This window comes from Oculina patagonica, chromosome 12, assembly GCF_052425735.1.
Source record: "Oculina patagonica isolate OP01 chromosome 12, crgOcupat, whole genome shotgun sequence".
Taxonomy (NCBI): Eukaryota; Metazoa; Cnidaria; class Anthozoa; order Scleractinia; family Oculinidae; genus Oculina; species Oculina patagonica.
The window spans coordinates 3,214,755-3,232,526 of NC_135769.1; the positions used below are offsets into that span (position 1 = coordinate 3,214,755).

General features: G+C 38.0%; 3 protein-coding genes across 3 annotated transcripts; 1 reads left to right on the plus strand and 2 right to left on the minus strand.

Annotated features, from left to right (window-relative positions):
- Window positions 1-1,863: 1,863 nt before the first annotated feature.
- Window positions 1,864-7,894, minus strand: LOC144631953 (thymidylate synthase-like). Its single transcript, XM_078490541.1, has 8 exons — window positions 7,862-7,894; window positions 6,721-6,905; window positions 5,912-6,124; window positions 3,696-3,887; window positions 3,202-3,302; window positions 2,843-2,917; window positions 2,678-2,749; window positions 1,864-2,205 (listed from the first exon to the last, which is right to left on the minus strand). The coding sequence occupies exons 2-8, from the start codon at window positions 6,875-6,877 to the stop codon at window positions 2,068-2,070; spliced, it is 948 nt and encodes a 315-aa protein (XP_078346667.1). The 5' UTR covers window positions 6,878-6,905; window positions 7,862-7,894; the 3' UTR covers window positions 1,864-2,067.
- On the plus strand, window positions 7,432-11,405 carry LOC144631954 (uncharacterized). Its single transcript, XM_078490542.1, has 3 exons — window positions 7,432-8,103; window positions 9,196-9,254; window positions 10,355-11,405. The coding sequence occupies exons 1-3, from the start codon at window positions 7,974-7,976 to the stop codon at window positions 10,511-10,513; spliced, it is 348 nt and encodes a 115-aa protein (XP_078346668.1). The 5' UTR covers window positions 7,432-7,973; the 3' UTR covers window positions 10,514-11,405.
- A 394-nt stretch (window positions 11,406-11,799) lies between these two features.
- Window positions 11,800-13,072, minus strand: LOC144631860 (uncharacterized). The gene is made up of 2 exons (XM_078490441.1): window positions 12,801-13,072; window positions 11,800-12,454 (listed from the first exon to the last, which is right to left on the minus strand). The coding sequence occupies exons 1-2, from the start codon at window positions 12,921-12,923 to the stop codon at window positions 11,924-11,926; spliced, it is 654 nt and encodes a 217-aa protein (XP_078346567.1). The 5' UTR covers window positions 12,924-13,072; the 3' UTR covers window positions 11,800-11,923.
- Between the last annotated feature and the right edge of the window lie 4,700 nt (window positions 13,073-17,772).

Sequence of the window (17,772 nt, forward strand, 5' to 3'; positions counted from 1 at the left end):
CAATCTCATATTGGTCACGTAGCACCTTGCGTGACAAGAGTCACGATACAGGAATGGTGTTGTTAAAAGAGTCGACTTGTGGCAAGTCTGGGTGTATGTTTCGCTAGTTAGCGATGGAGAACATGTAAATCTCTTTTTGGTCCGGAAACAGGAAGCCATTTTCAAGATCTGAGGTTTACTCTGTTTTTTAGGGACAAACCAATATTTTTGAAGGGAAAGTCTTCTGACACAGTTCAAGCAACAAACAGTTTTTACTTTAATGAAAACCACCAGTGGGTTAAAAATAACCCCGGGGGGGGGGGGGGGTACTTAGGGAAATTTTTGTTGGGTATGTGCCGCTGGCCTCTCAGAACCCCTACCCCATTATAGTCTTATTCTATGGCCAATTATAGACCCCATCTTAGTCACTCTTGGGTAAATTTGATTTTTACGACCCCAACTTAGTCACTTTCTGGGAGCTGTTTGTCAAATATTGAACAACAGCAATAAATACGGTAACATTTTTTTCGGAGAATATTTCCGTTCATAAATCACAACTTGCCAGATTTTCGTACTCTCTAAATCCTGGAAAAGTGTGACCCCATTCTAGTCACCCTATAAAAAATGCTTGAAATGGTGACCCCATTATAGTCAGTCCAGTCGTGAAAATGCGACCCCATCCAGCGGCACATCCCCATTAGCCCATTAATAGGAAGTGCCCCCCCCCCCCGGGAAAATAACCCTGGTTGTGGAGTATATGGGAGCCCCATTCCCCAGGTAAAGTGATACTCGCATTTTGGACCATTTTCCCATTTGCTGCCTCAGTGTTTAGCAAAATCTACACCAGGTGCTAACAGATGACCACTATTTTGTTTCTGAAAGGGGGTATGCGAATAATTTTTTTATTTTTTTTGAAATTGTTTGCAGAACCTGACAAGTTAAAATTGTTTCAAAACATGATGAGTATATTGTGAACTGTCTGTAGTCTTGAAAACAATTTACACAGATGTAAAAATTTAACAAAAATTATGTTTGTCAAGAAGTTATCACCCACTCTGCAATGCTACAACCGGGGGGGGGGAGGGTACTTGATGTAGTCTCGGGTAGGGAGGTGTGGCCTGGCCAAAAATGACAAAAAATCTGGTTTTGTGACAGTTTGAAAACAAGTTCATTCTGGGCATCAGTATTTAAAAATGCTTTTTTTGGAAACACAGCACTCAATTGATTACAAATGTGCATAATTTTTTTGTCTATAATATGCAAAAAAGAATAGTTTAGAATATTGTTAGAATATTGATTACTTCAGATGAAAACCACAAATAAGGGTTTTGTGGCATGGTAACTGCATACAGGGACGGCGGAGCAGTTTTCCAGGTGGGGGGGCTGACTAGTGACTTTACATGGGGGGGCTTAAGAGACTCTTCTCTTAATAAGTCTTTATTTTTTTCGGAAAAAGTGGGGGGGGGGGCTAAAGCCCCCCCCCCCAGCCCCCCGGCTCCGCCGTCCCTGGCGTAGGGTGTTTTAATCTAAAATGATCACCATTTCAATAATATTATTTTCCTAGTATACTTGGACACGCAACACGCAATCAGATTCTATCCGCGTGAAACTATTTGTTTCAACAAATATGTTAATGAAACATCACACCTCTAACCGCATATTAAACACTGTTGAACCGTTATTTTATTTGTCATTTGAAAATGATGTCAGGATGACATCAAACGTTGTGTCTTACTGCCGCTTATTTTTATTGTCAAATCTGACAAAGCTGGAAAAATGACAGGAGGAGGCAAAAATTAAAATTGAGCCGTGTATGTCTAGTCTACTGTTGGGGATAGGAAGTGGGAGACTGCATTGTATGTGACAATAACAATATTATAGCCGTTTGAAGTATAAAGTAGTTTTATTAACAAAAGTTGCATAAAATGCGACATACAGCCTACTTGACAATGTACAAAATGGCATGGTTTAGTTTTATTCAATAATCCAAACTTAACATTAATTTAAGATCGCATTCCATATTATTGTATTTTTTTGGAAGTGACGTGGTACCAGTATTAAACATAATATTTACAGAACATTTTCTTCCTAGACAGCCATTTTCATTTTGATTGTCGGGTGTGGCTTGTATCCAATGATCTCAAAGTCGTCAAACTTGAAACTATCAATATCTGGAACAACACGTTTAATCTTCAGGGTTGGAAATGGGAGTGGTTCTCTTTGAAGCTTTGAAATTGATAGAAAGTAAAAAAGAAATAATAATCAAGAATAAGAATATTTTTAGTTATTATACACAGTCCATACATGTACACGTAACTTACTTTATTGTGCCTTGCCAATTTTCTTCCAGTAAGAAGCTCCAGGGGGGGGGGGGGGGAATGTTACAATTCAAAGGTAGGTGAAATTTTTTTCTGATCACTAATTAAAAGCAAAATATTATGCATGCCAATTCCTCTAAAAGATTACAGGGCATAAAAAGGCCTTTCTGGTCATCCAAGTCTGGCCATTTTTCGTCCCAGTCAAGTTCCTTTTTAATCTCACTTGCCCAAAGTGCGATGGTGTTGGGGCCCAGGCAAGTTGTGTGCAAACTAAATCATAAGGGGGGGCAAGCAAAGTTTGAGAGCTGCTTGTTCAAAGGACAATCTGGACTTCAAGTTTTTTTGGATATTGCATGACAAATGTTTTTGATCATTCCTACCTGGATTTTCAAAGCTTCAATGTGATTTAGATATACATGTGCATCTCCCAGTGTGTGGACAAAGTCACCAGGCTGGAAATAAAGAGTGTTATATCCATTTAGTTACATAAAGCTGTTTCAGAGGCAAACATATCAGTCAAAATTGACGCAATATAAAAATCCTACCTTTAACCCACAGACATGTGCTATCATGTACGTCAGAAGAGAATAACTGGCAATGTTGAAGGGTACACCAAGGCCCTGAGAAATAAATTTAAGACAATCATGTAATTTGCATTAGTATGCAGTTCAAAACTGTTGCACCCTTCAAAGTTGATCATTTTTTTCTAGTGCCTTTAAACAGTCGATAAGTCAATCAATCATTCAAGCTCAATCAATCATCATCATCATCTTGTGCATCTGTCCGTCCATCAGTCAGTCAGCTAGCCAGCCGCCCGGTCAGTCAGTCAGTTGGCAGGTCAGTAAATGGTTTCATTTTTTTACCTGCTACTCATTTTACCGACAATTCACTGATTTTTACATACCATGTCACCGGACCTCTGATAGAGCTGACACGAAAGCTCTCCATTGTTGACATAGAACTGGACAAATGAGTGGCACGGAGGGAGAGCCATGGAAGGCAAATCTGTTGGAGAGACCAATCAACACAATGTATCTAAAAAATCTCTTTTCCAAAACTCACATTGAATTCAATAAGATGAGTGTCATTACAGTTCTTTAGAAGATAACTGAGATTGTTGTAGCCCAATGTCTTGAAAAATTATTTGTACAGACCCTACTAGTGCCTCTTTCTTTACAATTTTTGCAAGGATTTTCAAGATTTTATTTTCATGATTTTAATCATTTAATCATTTTTTTAATTGTGTTTAAACACTAGTGAAAATTCTATAAAATTAATACCTAACATTATTGGCATGCAATTTGTGCAGAGTGCGTTGTAGCTGCAGCTCTCTGCACACATTGCAGGCCTATGATACTTTGTTATACAAAATAATATTTATTTTAATAACATTATTACCGACAGGGTTCCACGCTGACATGATGATCCGCCTGTCATCAGGGTTATTTTTAATCTTGTCAATCACACATGCTAACTGATCGACTCCTTGACCGTCATAGTTTGTGTGCATATTAACATATTTGGCACCAAAGTGACGCCACTGAAATCCGTATACTGGGCCAAGATCTCCCTCCTCTCTGTGATTCAAACCTTAAAAAAATATGAATCCACTTAGCTTTCAGGTGAAACAAAATATGAATTAAATTTTGTATTGTTTAGCTGCTTCTCTGTGTCTGAATTATTATACGAATACAGAAACATTAGGCTGCATTCATTATGTATGCTACAGGGGGGGGCAGAGGATTTTTTTTTCAGCGGCTCGTTTTTTTATATCCCCCCCAAGGTCCATACAAATTTTCATAATCCCCCCATGCAATCAGCCGAAAAATGAATACCCCCCCCTCCTCCTTCACAAGAAATATCAAAATAAATATCTGTATAATAGTACACTACCTTATTATAGGAATATAACGAAACATTTTAACAACGCGAACAAAATTTACGCGATACAATAAAATTAACGCAAATTCAAGAAAGGTTCTGGTTAAATCCTTATAGTAAAAAAGTTAACATCAATAAAATTAATTCAAATTTTTGAAATTCGCCTTAATAACAAGTATCGTTAATTTCCTATAATAAGGTATATATGTTTGAGATTTCAAGAGACATGTTTAATAACAACATCGAGAGAGTTTTGACAGTTTATGTCATACCTATGCCAGCCAGTCTAAGTAGCGCAAATTAGGTATAGATAGCCTGCCAGCTCGTGTATGAGTACTACCAGGAGTATTGACTGTCACTCTCGTCGACAAAAGCATCAACCTCATCATCATCATCACTCTCACTATCACACTCATCCACGGATTCATCTCTGCTGTTGCCATCCTCTTCATCCTAATTTTCCGGCGTTCAGCATCATTCCTCTCAAGTGCGACATGTGCCATTATTCTCCTTATCTTATAATTTTTCTTCCCAAGGAGAGAAAGTTTATGACGGTCTAAATATTTGTTAAGTTCTTCGACGTATAGCTTGTTCATATTTTCAAACGTGGACGTAATAGTTTTTCAGTCATATTGTTCATATCCTTTCATTGAACATTTAAGTGCACATTTATTGTTCAATTTCATAAAACTGTGCACTGAATTACATTGTTTTCTTTTGCATTCATTGATTCAATAAAGTTACACTGCTTAGACTGAGGTTGCATTAAATGTTTCCATTTTTGATGTTTTACTTTCTATGCTGTATCGAAACATTACATCTACAGGCCAGGCACACTACTTGAAAACTTCAAATAGCTACTATAGTCTCTCAGAATAATAGAGGTACCCTTGTTGCTTACAATCCTTGAAAGAATTAAGCTGCTGTATTTATCTTTTTTTTTTCACTAGCTAGACAGAAGCTAGACAGAATCTTACAAAAAATAAGCATCCCCCCAGTAGATATTTAACAATTTTCATATCCCCCCTTTTTTTGCTCTAAAAATTTGAGAACCCCCCCGAAAATCCTCTGCCCCCCCCTGTAGGATACATAATGAATGCAGCCTTACATACATTTTTACAGAGAAGGTACATATTTCTCAATTACTACAAAAAAATACAATATAATCAATTATTAATTATGTTATTATTAACCACTTATTGTAAACTTGTGTTACTGTTTTAAAATATCTTATCAAAAGAAATGATGTCTAACAACATCAAACATCGATATCAACTGAATTGCTTAAAGAGGGTACCAAAGGGGGGTTCGTGATCCCGTTTCACGCACAAGTTTTAACCAAATTCACGTGTCACGTATACTTGAAACAGCAAAATTCACGGATCACGTTTCTTTTCTAACTATTTTTCACGCGTCCCGGTCTAATTCTTGTCCTATTTTCACGCGTCACGGACTAATTTTTGCCCTTTTCACGTGTCACGCATAAACCCTTTGCCCCCCTCCTTAAAAGACAAATATTTTACCAAATAGCTACACATGAGATTTTACGTATAGTTTACTTACTTGTAAGTACTTTAATTATCAGGGATAATTACTTTTGCTTTTGAAAAAGATAGAAAATAATGGATTTATTCTGATACTAGATTTTTGTCCAACAAAATTAATATTAATATTACTAAATATCCTGATGGATTCCATCTTAAACATTTACAATCAGTAATGATATTAATTACCTTGCTTATCAAGAAAATCTCGTGAGCCATTAGCATCCCAAATGTGAATTCCTTTATCACTCAACTCCTTTGCATTAGTACAACCACTCACAAACCACAGCAGTTCCTCTGCTACTGCACGCCAAAATACACGCTTTGTCGTTAGAAGAGGGAAGACATTGTTACGCAGGCTAAATCTCATCTGGGCACCAAAAATTGAAATTGTTCCTGTACCTAAAAGTGGTAATTATTAAACTTATCAATAATTTGCAATTTTGTTATTCTTTAAAACTAAAAGTAAACACATAAAATCAGCCCTGAATGTAAAAACTCAATGGGAATTTTTGAAATTCAAGTCCTCAGACATGCGATTTCAGACATTTTGAGGCCAAGTTTGTGTGTTTTAATGATGTTATTTTCATGTCAAAATGTCACTTTTGCATCAAAATATTTTAAAATGACAAAACTATATGGAAACACACTGCACTTTTACTTTTTTTTAAATTTTGTGTTTTATCAAAGACAAGTAGCATTCTTTGGGGGTAATTTTCCGCAAAAATATGAACTACAGCATCATAGTTTCAATTAAGGGGTCCAACCAAACCCTTTGACCCCCGCTAGATCTGCCTTAGGTAAAAAAAACAACAACTAAAAAACAACTAACTATCCACGGGTAGTTAAAAAAAATTAACTGAGACAAAAAATTAACTGCAACATAGCCAACTTTTGGTGGAAGAATATACCGTAAGTTACAGTGTGGATATCCACAGTTCTTTTTTTTTTCTTTATTTCTTTTTTCTTTCTTTGTATAAAATATGTGTTTCTCTTACCTGTCCTATCCTCTTTTTTTGTGCCATTGTCAAGGATGTTTTGAATCAGCTCCAAGTACTGCAGTTCGTCATGTTTACTTGTTTTTATAGCTGCTTCCTTTTTTACCGTAGGACATGTTTCAGTATTAATACTTTGCATATCATTTACTGACAACATCTTAACTGCTATTAATAGCAAATATCTCCTGCAAATGAGTTGAAAAAATTATTGGCTTGATGTAAACAAATTTCTAAAAACATTTATATGAGTACATATGACTATATCGCTTACTGATATGAAGGACCATTCACCACCCCTTTTAATGGAAAAAGCGTTGATTGATATTGCTGTGTCAGCAATATACGGAACTTGCTAAACATAATATTCTTACAGGATTGCATTCCTAAGAAAATGTTTAACACCCACTATAAACCACATTTTATACAGTGTGGTTTGCAAACTGCCAGCAAATCAAATGTCAATCAAAACACTTGGGGTGCGGGGGATGGCTCCCATATGAAGGGGATGGGAATGCCGTTATCTAGCTTTGGGTAGTAAAGTACAGATTTCGTCTCCATTAGAGTGTTCTGGACAAAAATGCCAATATATTTAACCTGTGAGGTCTTGTTATGGGTTGCATGTGAAGAATTAAAAAAAAAAACCACCATCTTACCATGTTGGTGGTCTAGACCAACCTGTAATGAAAAATGAGCCATGCCCAGATTGATCTCTTTTAGGGTTTAATTCAAATTTCTGGACTAGCATACCCGCCCCTTCCATATGGGATTCCCCCCCGGGTTCAAAACATACATGTAATAAATGTTGGGTCATGTAGAATCAAAGCATTATTTTGAGCACATGCAAGAAAGTATCGATAATTAAGTGGTGATCAACAACATCCACGAAGATTCACCTCAAAAATCGGAAATTTCTGACCACAGGACAATCGCGACGATAAATTTTGAACGAGTTTCGTCGAGTTCGAAAATTTGGCGCCACGAGTACTTTCACTGAACCTCACAAATTGTGTATTTTCGTAGCGTTGATGTGCGACTATGACCGATTTTGGATAGCAAAGTTTACAAACCATAGCAAGATTGCTCCCTCGTGCTGTCTGGTGATTGTAAAGCAAGAAAAATAATCAGAAATCGTACTCCCTACCTTGCTCGCTATTGATACTGTGAAGGAATTGAATAGAATTTCAATTTGGCGGGAAAATTTCGCCTCGACATGAGACAGAGAGAGCTTGAGATAGAGGCTGGATGATTTCAAGATGGCGGACAGAAAGGACAGATCTTTCCCGGAGATCCCGGGAGTTCCAAACAGAAATGAGCTCATGAAACCATTGATCTTTCCAAATAGCCAACGTGGATTCAAAATATTTACTTATGTTGTTACAGTAGGTGAGTATATTTGATTGCAGGGAGCGTGAGTACGCATACGGTAATTCTTTTATTTTTGTGACAATTATGCGCTGTGGATCGATCATGCTTAGACCAATCCCAAAATCAATTAAGTCTTAAATCAATACCAATTGATGACAGTCATTCGATCAATCGTCCGTAGAATGACTGTTATGTCCAGCTCTTTATAATGCTACCCAGCGAGGCAGAATTTATACAGATTTTTAGCATACATAACACAGGCAGACCACCCTATGTGTTCGTAGTTAATTATTGTTGTTGACATGAGACGAACAAAAGAAATTTTGAAATCTATAAGGGCTACTGAAATAAAGCTCTGGAAATTAAATATCTAAACTACATCATCGGCCGGCCGTTTCAAATTCACCAATCAGCGCTTGGCATTTCGCGGCAGCCCGCCGCGGCTCAAAACCTGATTGGTGAATTTGAAACGGCCGGTCGATGATGTTTTTCTCTGGTCGCTGAGTTGAGTACCGATCATAGTCAGCAAGCCGTATGCATTATTTCAGTGTGGATTTTCTCGGAAATTGTTGGACGGATGAAGTTCAAATTCGGCGAAGAGATAGAGCAACAACTCACCGATCAATAGCCGTCGTCAGGATAGGTGAGATTTTCAGAAGTTTGGCGTTAATTCTGGTTTGAAGTGGAGGAGGTCGCGGCTGTCGGCTGCCGACTTGCAAGCCTTGTCTCCTCTTTCTCTATTACCGACCTTCGGTCGGCTAAATCAGTTAAAAAGGCGCTTAAAACAGCCCGCACAGGCGAAGAAATGCAACAGTTGAGTTGATAAACGTTTCACTAAACTTCATTGAGATATTTAGAGCGAAATGTAGTTTAGATATTTAATTTCCAGAGCTTTATTTCAGTAGCCCTTATAGATTTCAAAATTTCTTTTGTTCGTCTCATGTCAACAACAATAATTAACTACGAACACATAGGGTGGTCTGCCTGTGTACATAATAATCTATAAAGTAAAGCTTATGTTGCCCATTTGATTCTATCATGTGGCTTTTGTCATTTTGTTGTCCTAAACAATCTCTGATGTTTAACATTGAGAAATTTATGTTTTGACAGCGGTTGGACTGTATTGTGTATTTATACCAGAGTATGAAGGAGACCATTGCTTCATACCAGTAAGTTAGCTTATTTTTATTTTTGTAGATGTATTTTCTTTGAGGGCAGGGTGGGAGAGTGCAATGGGGAGCTATTGTCAAATTGTCATGGTGCTTAGTTTCAGCTGAAGTTAAAAAATAACATTTGAGCATAAATCTGGAAGGGATTTTGGTGAACAAAAGAATACAACACTCTGCTCTTCCACAATATTATGGTTTGTATTTCTCCTTTTTTTCCATGTAATTCAGCAGGAATTTTCTTCTGTTTTGACTTATTACTACAGTCGACTACTACTAGTCGAAGCCCTTTTGAGTAGCCAAAAATTATCAGGAATTTGAAAGAGTGATCATAACAAGAGTGGGTTGTTCTCGCGACCACACACTGAAACAATAGAGGCCAGTGGCTTACCTGACCTTTTAGCGTAGAGCTCACTTCTTCAGTCTCAGGGTAACACTTTTTCAGTTTCTCCAGTTGTGAAGAGGGGGACATTGGAGTTTGCGGTATTGCTGTATTGGCCAATTCTTTATGTCGTATTTCGATAATTTTTATCTTGAATTACAATATTCTTCATAACTGTGGGATACATTTTCATAGCGTTTTGGTTGACGACAATCTGTATAAGAACTTATCCTTCGCTTTTTCTGACCATTTCTAGCTGTTTCTGGTCATTTCAGAAACAAGCTGAAACAGCCAAATTTTGTCAAACATTTTAATCTACAATTTGACTGTTTGAACAACCTTTAAAAGTTGTGTCATTGTTTCCACTGGTGTTTCCATTGGTGTAATTCTAGACAAGGCAAGTGCCTCGTCTTGCCTGTGTCTAGTTACAGCCTGCTTTGATGACTAATAAGCATCAGAATCTTTGACTGGTCACTGACAAGAGCTAAAAAACAATGGAAATGAGCAGCCCCGCTCTTCTGTTTGCTTTGCTTGTGTAACCCAACTTGGGAGCCTGTTCACGGGCTTAGTTGGTAATTTTTGAAAGCGGTCATGGTTGACATATTTGTCCCTTGAATGACTTGCATAAAGAAATAAAAGTACAGAAAAATGTGTCTAACTGCAGGTTATATACCTGTAGCCACTATGCACTTAGTGATGTCACTTCATTTGTCTTCTTAAGATTCGCAACTGGGTTCGTGAACAGAAGGGAAAGCTTCTAAAAATACGACCTGAGGATGAAGAGTATGTAAAACAAAGGACTACAGAGCTTGCGGCAAAAGTTGAAATGGCGAAAAAAGAAACAGTTACAGATACAGAAAAAGAAACATCCAATTCCTGAACAAAAGAACTGGAATTGTCCAGGTTTGATATGATGTCATCAGAATGCTCCAGCAAACATTCGATTTGAACACGGAATGCGTGACCACCTAGAGGGTGTTGCAAGCAACTTGATAATGATCTCTTGTCAAAGCTGTAAACTTTGAAAGACCTAGTAAGAGTGACTTGTATTTATTGTGCTGGCACAGATTGATGTGAAAAATGGACTGGCATAAATTTAATATGAAAAGAAAAGAACAGAAAAATAATTCCTCCCTGAATTTACTGAAGTACATGTAGTTTTTATTTCAGGATTCAAATGTTAGTCCTTGGGACAAATTATCTTCAAATTAGTTATAAAAATACGCTACTAAAAGTTGTATAGAATGTGCTTTATTTTTTGTTGTTTGCACAGCATTACAAATCCGTTTTGTGGTTATTTAAACAGATTTTGGCTTTCTATTGATGAAACATTCAAAGTTCTGCTAAAAGGTGTTATTTTTTATGCACAATTAAGGACTTTGTTGTTAATACCAAAACTTCCTACCCTCAAAAACCACTACAGACGCCTCAAGAGAGGATGGTGCCCTGTGACACAAAAATGAGAAAAAATTAATGGTAACCTGTGGTTGGTCTGCCCTTCAGAATGTACTGAGTCCGCGCTATTCGTTGAAGTTGCTAAGCTACATGATGGGTGCTTATGACGTCATGCGACGTGGCAAAGTTTGGAGAGTTCAGGCCATTTCTTCGTTCTTGTAGCGTTTCTCAAAGAGTATTTGACAAAATAAGGAATTCATGGTAAAATTAACTCGCTCTAGATCACTGTTTTGTCGAATTTTAACACTGACGAATAAATTGCGCACAACTAAGGCAGGGATTATCCTTATGTGAAGTAATAAAGTAATTTTAATGACCGTTTCGCTTCATCGATTCAAGTTTCTCTCTTTCAATTTCTTAATTTTCGTTGACTCTTCTCTTTTAGCTGGAATTTTTTTTTGCGAAATTCGCCACGTACGTTTGGCAGATATTTCCTGCATGTTTCTACGTCACCTCAGGCTAAATTGATCGATAGTTTGATCTCTGATATTTAAGAAATATTTACAAAGAATTATCCTTCATGCATCAGGCCTGATAAAAGTTACTATGTGATGTATAAATTGTTGACAAAATGGCTTCAATTTGTAACTCGCCTTGAAATGCCTCCAAGCGACAGATTGTGGAGAAGAATTGCGGGCCGGCTTGACTTGGGTAGCAAATTTAAGTTTTTGTGAAGGGGAAATTTATTCGGAGAAGACACTGAACTAACACTTTCTTTACCTCGAGTATAACTTTATTGCCTTATTAAGCTTCAATCAAGTATCAAAAATCACCGTTTTATTAGACTGTTCGAGGTTTGCGGCTGAATCGGGTCAGCTTCGTGTAAGTTGTTGGTTTAAACTAAAAGACCATACACGTCTGCGCATGTTTTACCAGCGTTGTCGCTCTCGCTGCGGTTACGATAATCCACTCCATACCACAGGCGCAGCTCGCTGTTAGCGAAGACACAGTGAGGTTTCTTGGGAGCACAGAACACGAGGACAGACGAAGAGGAGGTGTAGCCTGCCAGATTGTACCATCCGCCGCCATTGAATGAAGCTGGAGCTAGTAACCTGTTTTGCTGATCAGTTAGGACGACAGCAAGGTCTGAGTGGTTGGGAGTACACCCCCAGTAGCTGTACTGCTTTTTGTCACAAGACACCGTTCCCGTGCGGTGCACAAGCATGAACTGGCTCACGAAGATATTCCGATTGAAGGTAGTGAATTTTCCGTACTGGTTCCCTCGGGCCCCGAAGCAAACTGGAGACTTGTTGAGCTTCACCCAGCGAGGACAGGTATTTGCTGAAGCTTCGTTGAACAACAGCACGGTGGCCATCAGGGAGATCAAAAGGAACTTGAACAACATGGTGATATCGCTTGGCTTCGTCTGAGACAGAAGAAATATGAGAAAATTATGAGGCATGAAATTATGACATTTGAAAATGATGCTCATGATGTAATTACAAACTATTTTCGCGAAGGAATTTGATTTTTGATTCTAATTATGAGCGTCTTATGAGCGTACGAGAGAATTTATTTTTCTGAATTTCTGAAAAAATGAGGCTATAAAGAAATTGTTAAAACTTAGAGGTCCCTAATTTCATGGCGCGATCGGAAATCGCGATTTCGAGATTCGCCGATATAAAAAACGCGGTTTTTATATATAGCTGACTGGAAAACAAGCGTCGAAAATGGTTCAGTATAAAGTCGTTAGAATCTACCGAGTATCTTACCTTTTCGCAATGAAATGAAAATTCGATTGAAGGATTTCTTCGGTCGAAATGCTTCTTGTGAACAGCAACCAGAAATGAGAAACTGAGAAGTGAATTTATGATTTTCATCCAGTCTTGCCACATCAGTGTAAAACCAACTCGAATTTTCTCGTCAGTGAAAGGACATCTTTTACTTAACACAAAGACGGAAACACAACTGGCGCGACATTAAAATCATTAGAAATTTATCATAACATGACATTTTTTATCGAAGACAAAGAACTAAGTCAACAGGAAGAGGCGATAACATTGACTGTTTTCGATATTGACTTATTCGTTTATATTAGAAGCTCTGTTGATTGTTTGTACTGCATGCCTTTATCTCACATATTTGATAATCAAAGAGGAGTAAAAAAATTCCTTTCCGAACTATGTCTTTGCCAAGGGTAGTCAGACAACACTGCAGTTTCTATGTTTTCTGCACTTATTTTGACAGACACTGAGTTACTTAAAATAACACTGTTGATATTGAAAGCTTAGTTTTGGATTGACACAATTTACATGCTGTTGCTGAAACGTTCCCTAAATCCCGGGGGGGGGGGACTCCCATATGAAAGTGACGGGGATGCTCGTCGTCTCGCTTAGGGGTATAAATTTCGGACTTTGGGTCTCGCTAAGGGTGTTCTGGAGAAAATGGCAATATTTTTAGCTGTCAGGGTCTCGTTTAGGGTCGCACACGAAGAAAACAACAAATATGAGTTCTTTTTTCCGAATTTTGGTATCTTTTAGGGATTTAAAATAGCTTTAGCCACGCCCAGATTGGTCTCTTTTAGGAGTTCTTTTACAAATTTCCGACGAGCATCCCCGTCCCTTTAATATGGGAGTCCCCCCCCGGGCCCTAAATATTTACTTTTGCTTCCATAACTATTCATACTGATGCAAAATAAATGATTGCACGTTCAATTCTGTGTTATGAGGCCTTTGACAGGTAGAACTACTATACTATAGAACTGCCGTAATTCTTTTCACGGATTTTCACGAGGTTTAGAATTTCGGGCGGACGACCGACTCAAAATAAAACCCTCGTTAAAATAAAAGGTAACGGAAGTGTTTGTGTGAAATAGATTTGCTCAGCAGTATAATCCGCAATTTTTAAAAGTGTGGGCAAACAAAACGCGAAATAAAACCTCAAATTGAATATTCACAGTTCTGGTCGCACGCAAAATATTGACAAGTGTGATATAGAAGTAGTGGGAATCGTAAAGTTGCATTTATAATTTTTTCCTTGAACGGTCAGTGACATCTGAGACTGAAACACAAATTGTGCGGGAAATGTTGAGACAAAATTTTGGAAAACTCGGAAAAGAGACTACGACCAACAAATCTTACAGTCGCAATTTATGGCTGTATTATTTTAATTTAGTAAGCGCTACATAAAAATGACAAGAAAAAGTCCTATTTTAAGTCCAGCCATGTCTCTTAGGTATATGAAAGGGGTACCTTTTTCAGTTAAAGGTAAACGAAAGGGGTACAATTTCTGTCAAAAATGGTATATAAAAGGGTAAGGGGTTAGAACTTGGGGCGGAGCCTCCCTGTATAAAACTTTTTTGAGTACCCCCCCCCGGGAATATGGTACTGTTAATTACGGTAAAATCATTGTGATGAAGGACGATGTGAAGTTGATTGATAAAAACAAGATACAGAGGTTGTTAGTAGCATTTTCTTTGTCGTGTCCGCTTACGGGAGTACAAAAACAAAGAAAAAGTCTAAGTCGAAATCTCTGAAAGTGTCCGCGGCCGTCTTCGGGAATGTCCGCTTATGAGAATGTAAAAATACAGAGTTTGTATGGGAGTTAAAACGGGTTTTCAATCAAGGCGGCCGTAAGTAGAGCTGTCCGCTTACGAGAGTGTCCGTTAAGAGAGCTTTGACTGTATTGTGCGACTGGGGAACTTGCAGTAAATGATTGTCTAGATGGAATGCATTTCAATTTTTATTTGAAGTTGGATATGACAGGTTAGAAAGTGCGGGCCTTGACGCACTTAGAACTGAAAGGTACTGACTGGTACAAGAGTGCGTAATGTTAGATGGCAGTGTCGATAAATAAATGATAAAATGGACAAAAGACAATGGAATTCCGAGTAACGCGTCACGCAAGGAATGTTCATTTCCTATTCCAGCGAACCAATCTATTTTTTTGATTACACAGTTTTGTGGAGTGTAATCGAGCACTCGTTGTGAACTGAGATGTGTTTTTTCTCAGTCGGTAAACTCGCTATGTTGTCCTTTTGTAAACGTGGCGCGATTAATGAAAAATCACTGGGCAAAATTAAAGACAATTATTCCGAGCAACGCGTCACGCTTTAATAATTGCCGCGAACCGGCCGCGAACCAGTCAGAGTTGTTTTTTGATTGACAGTTGATTGTGAAGTGTAGTCGAGCACGTGGTGTGAATTGAGATGTGATTTTCCTCGGTTGATAAACTCGCTATGTTGTCAGTGTTATAACGAATTCCTCGAGAATAACCGTTGCTGGAATCATTCGCTTTGCCGTTGTTTTATCTGTAATATAATCACAGCAAATTTTCTCAAAAGCAGCACCTATAAAACAACGTCTACAAATTGTAATGTTTGCAATCTTCCATGTGACAGAAGCGTAGATCTTATGAGACAAACTGTTGAGAGATTGACTCATTTTTGTCTTGTGACGTCATGACGTAGTCATGACGACACAAGATAATACTACAGGGGACAAGGTGCATTTCATGCGTATTTGCTTTCTGAGGCCGCGGAATTTTCCCGCCATGTCAATATTTTTCCCGCCATGTCAATATTTTTCCCGCCATGTCAAAATTTTCTTTTTTTAGTAAATGCCGAAAAATGCGATCATCAGATTTAAACAAAACAGATGCAGACTTCTCAACCTCAAAGCACTGGAAATCTAGAGATTGAGGTAAAAAAATCTGAAGATTTCAGTAAAAACTGGGAGATTGATCAACTGACGGACAAAAATAACTAAAAGAGTCCTTAAACCAGGCGCTAATCAAATGACTTGTTACTCTGTTTTTTCGTGAGATTTCTGTTTCTCGTCGTGAGATTGAAGTGAAAACCGTGAGTCTCAAGACAAAATCGTGAGACTTGAGAGGTCTGCAGATGCTGTTTACACTGACAGTTGCGTTTATTTTTAAGCTTTTTGTTTGTTTTTCTTAGTGATAAAAGCAATCACACGAGATTCCCACCATTCTAGTCATATTAGTCAATCTGATAATAGCTACCGTTTCTTGAGAACAATGTGTTTTATGATTTTGGTACAGCAATAGGGGAAAAGCATGTCTTAAACAGGATTGCGCCTTACAGAACTGTAGGTATGTCGACCGACAATATGTCAGGAAAACCTTTTTTTGCCGTTTCCATTTTTGATTAGATCCTATTTCAAAGATGTAATCCGTAGTAGTCGAACCACATGTGTGCCTTTACTTCAGTTGACTAGCTAGCTTAGGCAAGTTAGAATTTGTGCTGATTAAACTAGTTCAAAATAACTGATCCCGTGGACATTATTTTCCTTGTGTGTCTTCAATTTGAGTATTACTCGAAGACACACGCGAAAGGTCAATCATGAAACTTTGCTTGGTAGTGTGCGTGAGTTTATTGAAACGTGAGGCTGAAAACGTTCTTATCAGTAACAGACACAAAACAACAAAGGAGAATCTGTGACTTTGTTGACCTTTTTAAGATATTTGAGAATTATCTGTGACAGATAAATGCTTATGAATCTGTGTGTGTCTGTATTCTTTTTGTGCTGTTATCGGAGTCCTATAACTGTTCAACGGCTACATGCTGGAGTGTACTTTGAATTTAAGTCAAGCCTACTTTCGGCTGCTTGGAAAAATCGCTTTTGATAAGGTGTCGGAAACAAGTCGCGTGACAATAATAAGTATAAACATTATCCGCCTGACAGAAATAGCAACGATCAATTAGTATGAATCAAAATGGACGCTTAATTACCGTGATTGTGATCGGAATGTATTAAGGCATCGATTTCAAAACTTTAAGCATGTAATCTTATACAATAATTAAAGATAGAAACTTCGTGGACAGTTACTCAGAGTTTCACGCACGAAGCGATCATCAGACTGTGTCGTTAGATTTGGTGAAATACAATTTAAACTACGTTCATGGAGGACGGTTGGAACGATCCTGTCTCTGATTGGCCGTGTAGTACTTGTTTTCGTTCCTGCACTTGGTAACAAGCTCAGATCTTTTGTTCAAGAAGGTGGATCTGTCAGCTGATAGTATGCAGAGCTTCTCCGTCAGACACAAATTGCAGCGTGACGGGTTTCCCCTATAAGCGCTTGCTCTCGTGACAATGGACCACTTGATCGAAAATTCGGTGTTGTTGTCTTTCAGGTCCCAAATCTTATATATATTTTTTAGTTGGATTTTAAGCCTTTCGCGTGAGAACCTTTTGTAGTTGGAATAAACCTTTGTTTTTATCTTTAGCTGTGAAATCGTGAAGTTCAGCGCAAGCATTCACGACAAAGGTTTCTGAATTGACAAGTGAATCAAGAGTTTCGTATATCGTGTTGTGAATGTCACAACTTTTATCGAGCGACAAAAGTAGCTTTAGTTTTAGTTTAAATTTTAGGGGTGAGGAGTCTAAATGTTTATGTTAGATGCACGCTTTTTAATTTTCGATATCTTTACAAGCAATAAATAGACGTGAAAAGCGATCTATTTTCAACTGATAAATTAAACTCTGAAAAGAGTCACAAGACACTAAGCCCAGAGGGCTTTTGATTCGCATTCTTATCGTTCTTGGAGAAAGGATTTTTCTCTTCCGGTGTTACAACAAACTGTCGTGATTGACACATTTTTTGCATTCCGATCGTTCTTAGTGGAAGAACAAAATTTTCAACTTCCGGTTTGCAGATAGCCTTATGACGTCATGCGACGTGGCAGTTTCGTAGAGCTCAGGTTATTTCTTCATTCTTGTAGTG

What these genes read in the sequence shown, in the direction of transcription:
- LOC144631953 (XM_078490541.1), bottom strand. Translation starts at nt 6,877, where the DNA reads ATGTTGTCAGTAAATGATATGCAAAGTATTAATACTGAAACATGTCCT. An exon ending in GTCAGCGTGGAACCCTGTCG is followed by an intron (nt 3,303 to 3,695) that starts GTAATAATGTTA and finishes TCTCTCCAACAG; the next exon opens with ATTTGCCTTCCATGGCTCTC. An exon ending in CACATGTCTGTGGGTTAAAG is followed by an intron (nt 2,750 to 2,842) that starts GTAGGATTTTTA and finishes CTTTATTTCCAG; the next exon opens with CCTGGTGACTTTGTCCACAC.
- LOC144631954 (XM_078490542.1), top strand. Translation starts at nt 7,974, where the DNA reads ATGGCGGACAGAAAGGACAGATCTTTCCCGGAGATCCCGGGAGTTCCA. An exon ending in TACTTATGTTGTTACAGTAG is followed by an intron (nt 8,104 to 9,195) that starts GTGAGTATATTT and finishes ATGTTTTGACAG; the next exon opens with CGGTTGGACTGTATTGTGTA. An exon ending in GAGACCATTGCTTCATACCA is followed by an intron (nt 9,255 to 10,354) that starts GTAAGTTAGCTT and finishes TGTCTTCTTAAG; the next exon opens with ATTCGCAACTGGGTTCGTGA.
- LOC144631860 (XM_078490441.1), bottom strand. Translation starts at nt 12,923, where the DNA reads ATGTGGCAAGACTGGATGAAAATCATAAATTCACTTCTCAGTTTCTCA. An exon ending in TTTCATTTCATTGCGAAAAG is followed by an intron (nt 12,455 to 12,800) that starts GTAAGATACTCG and finishes CTTCTGTCTCAG; the next exon opens with ACGAAGCCAAGCGATATCAC.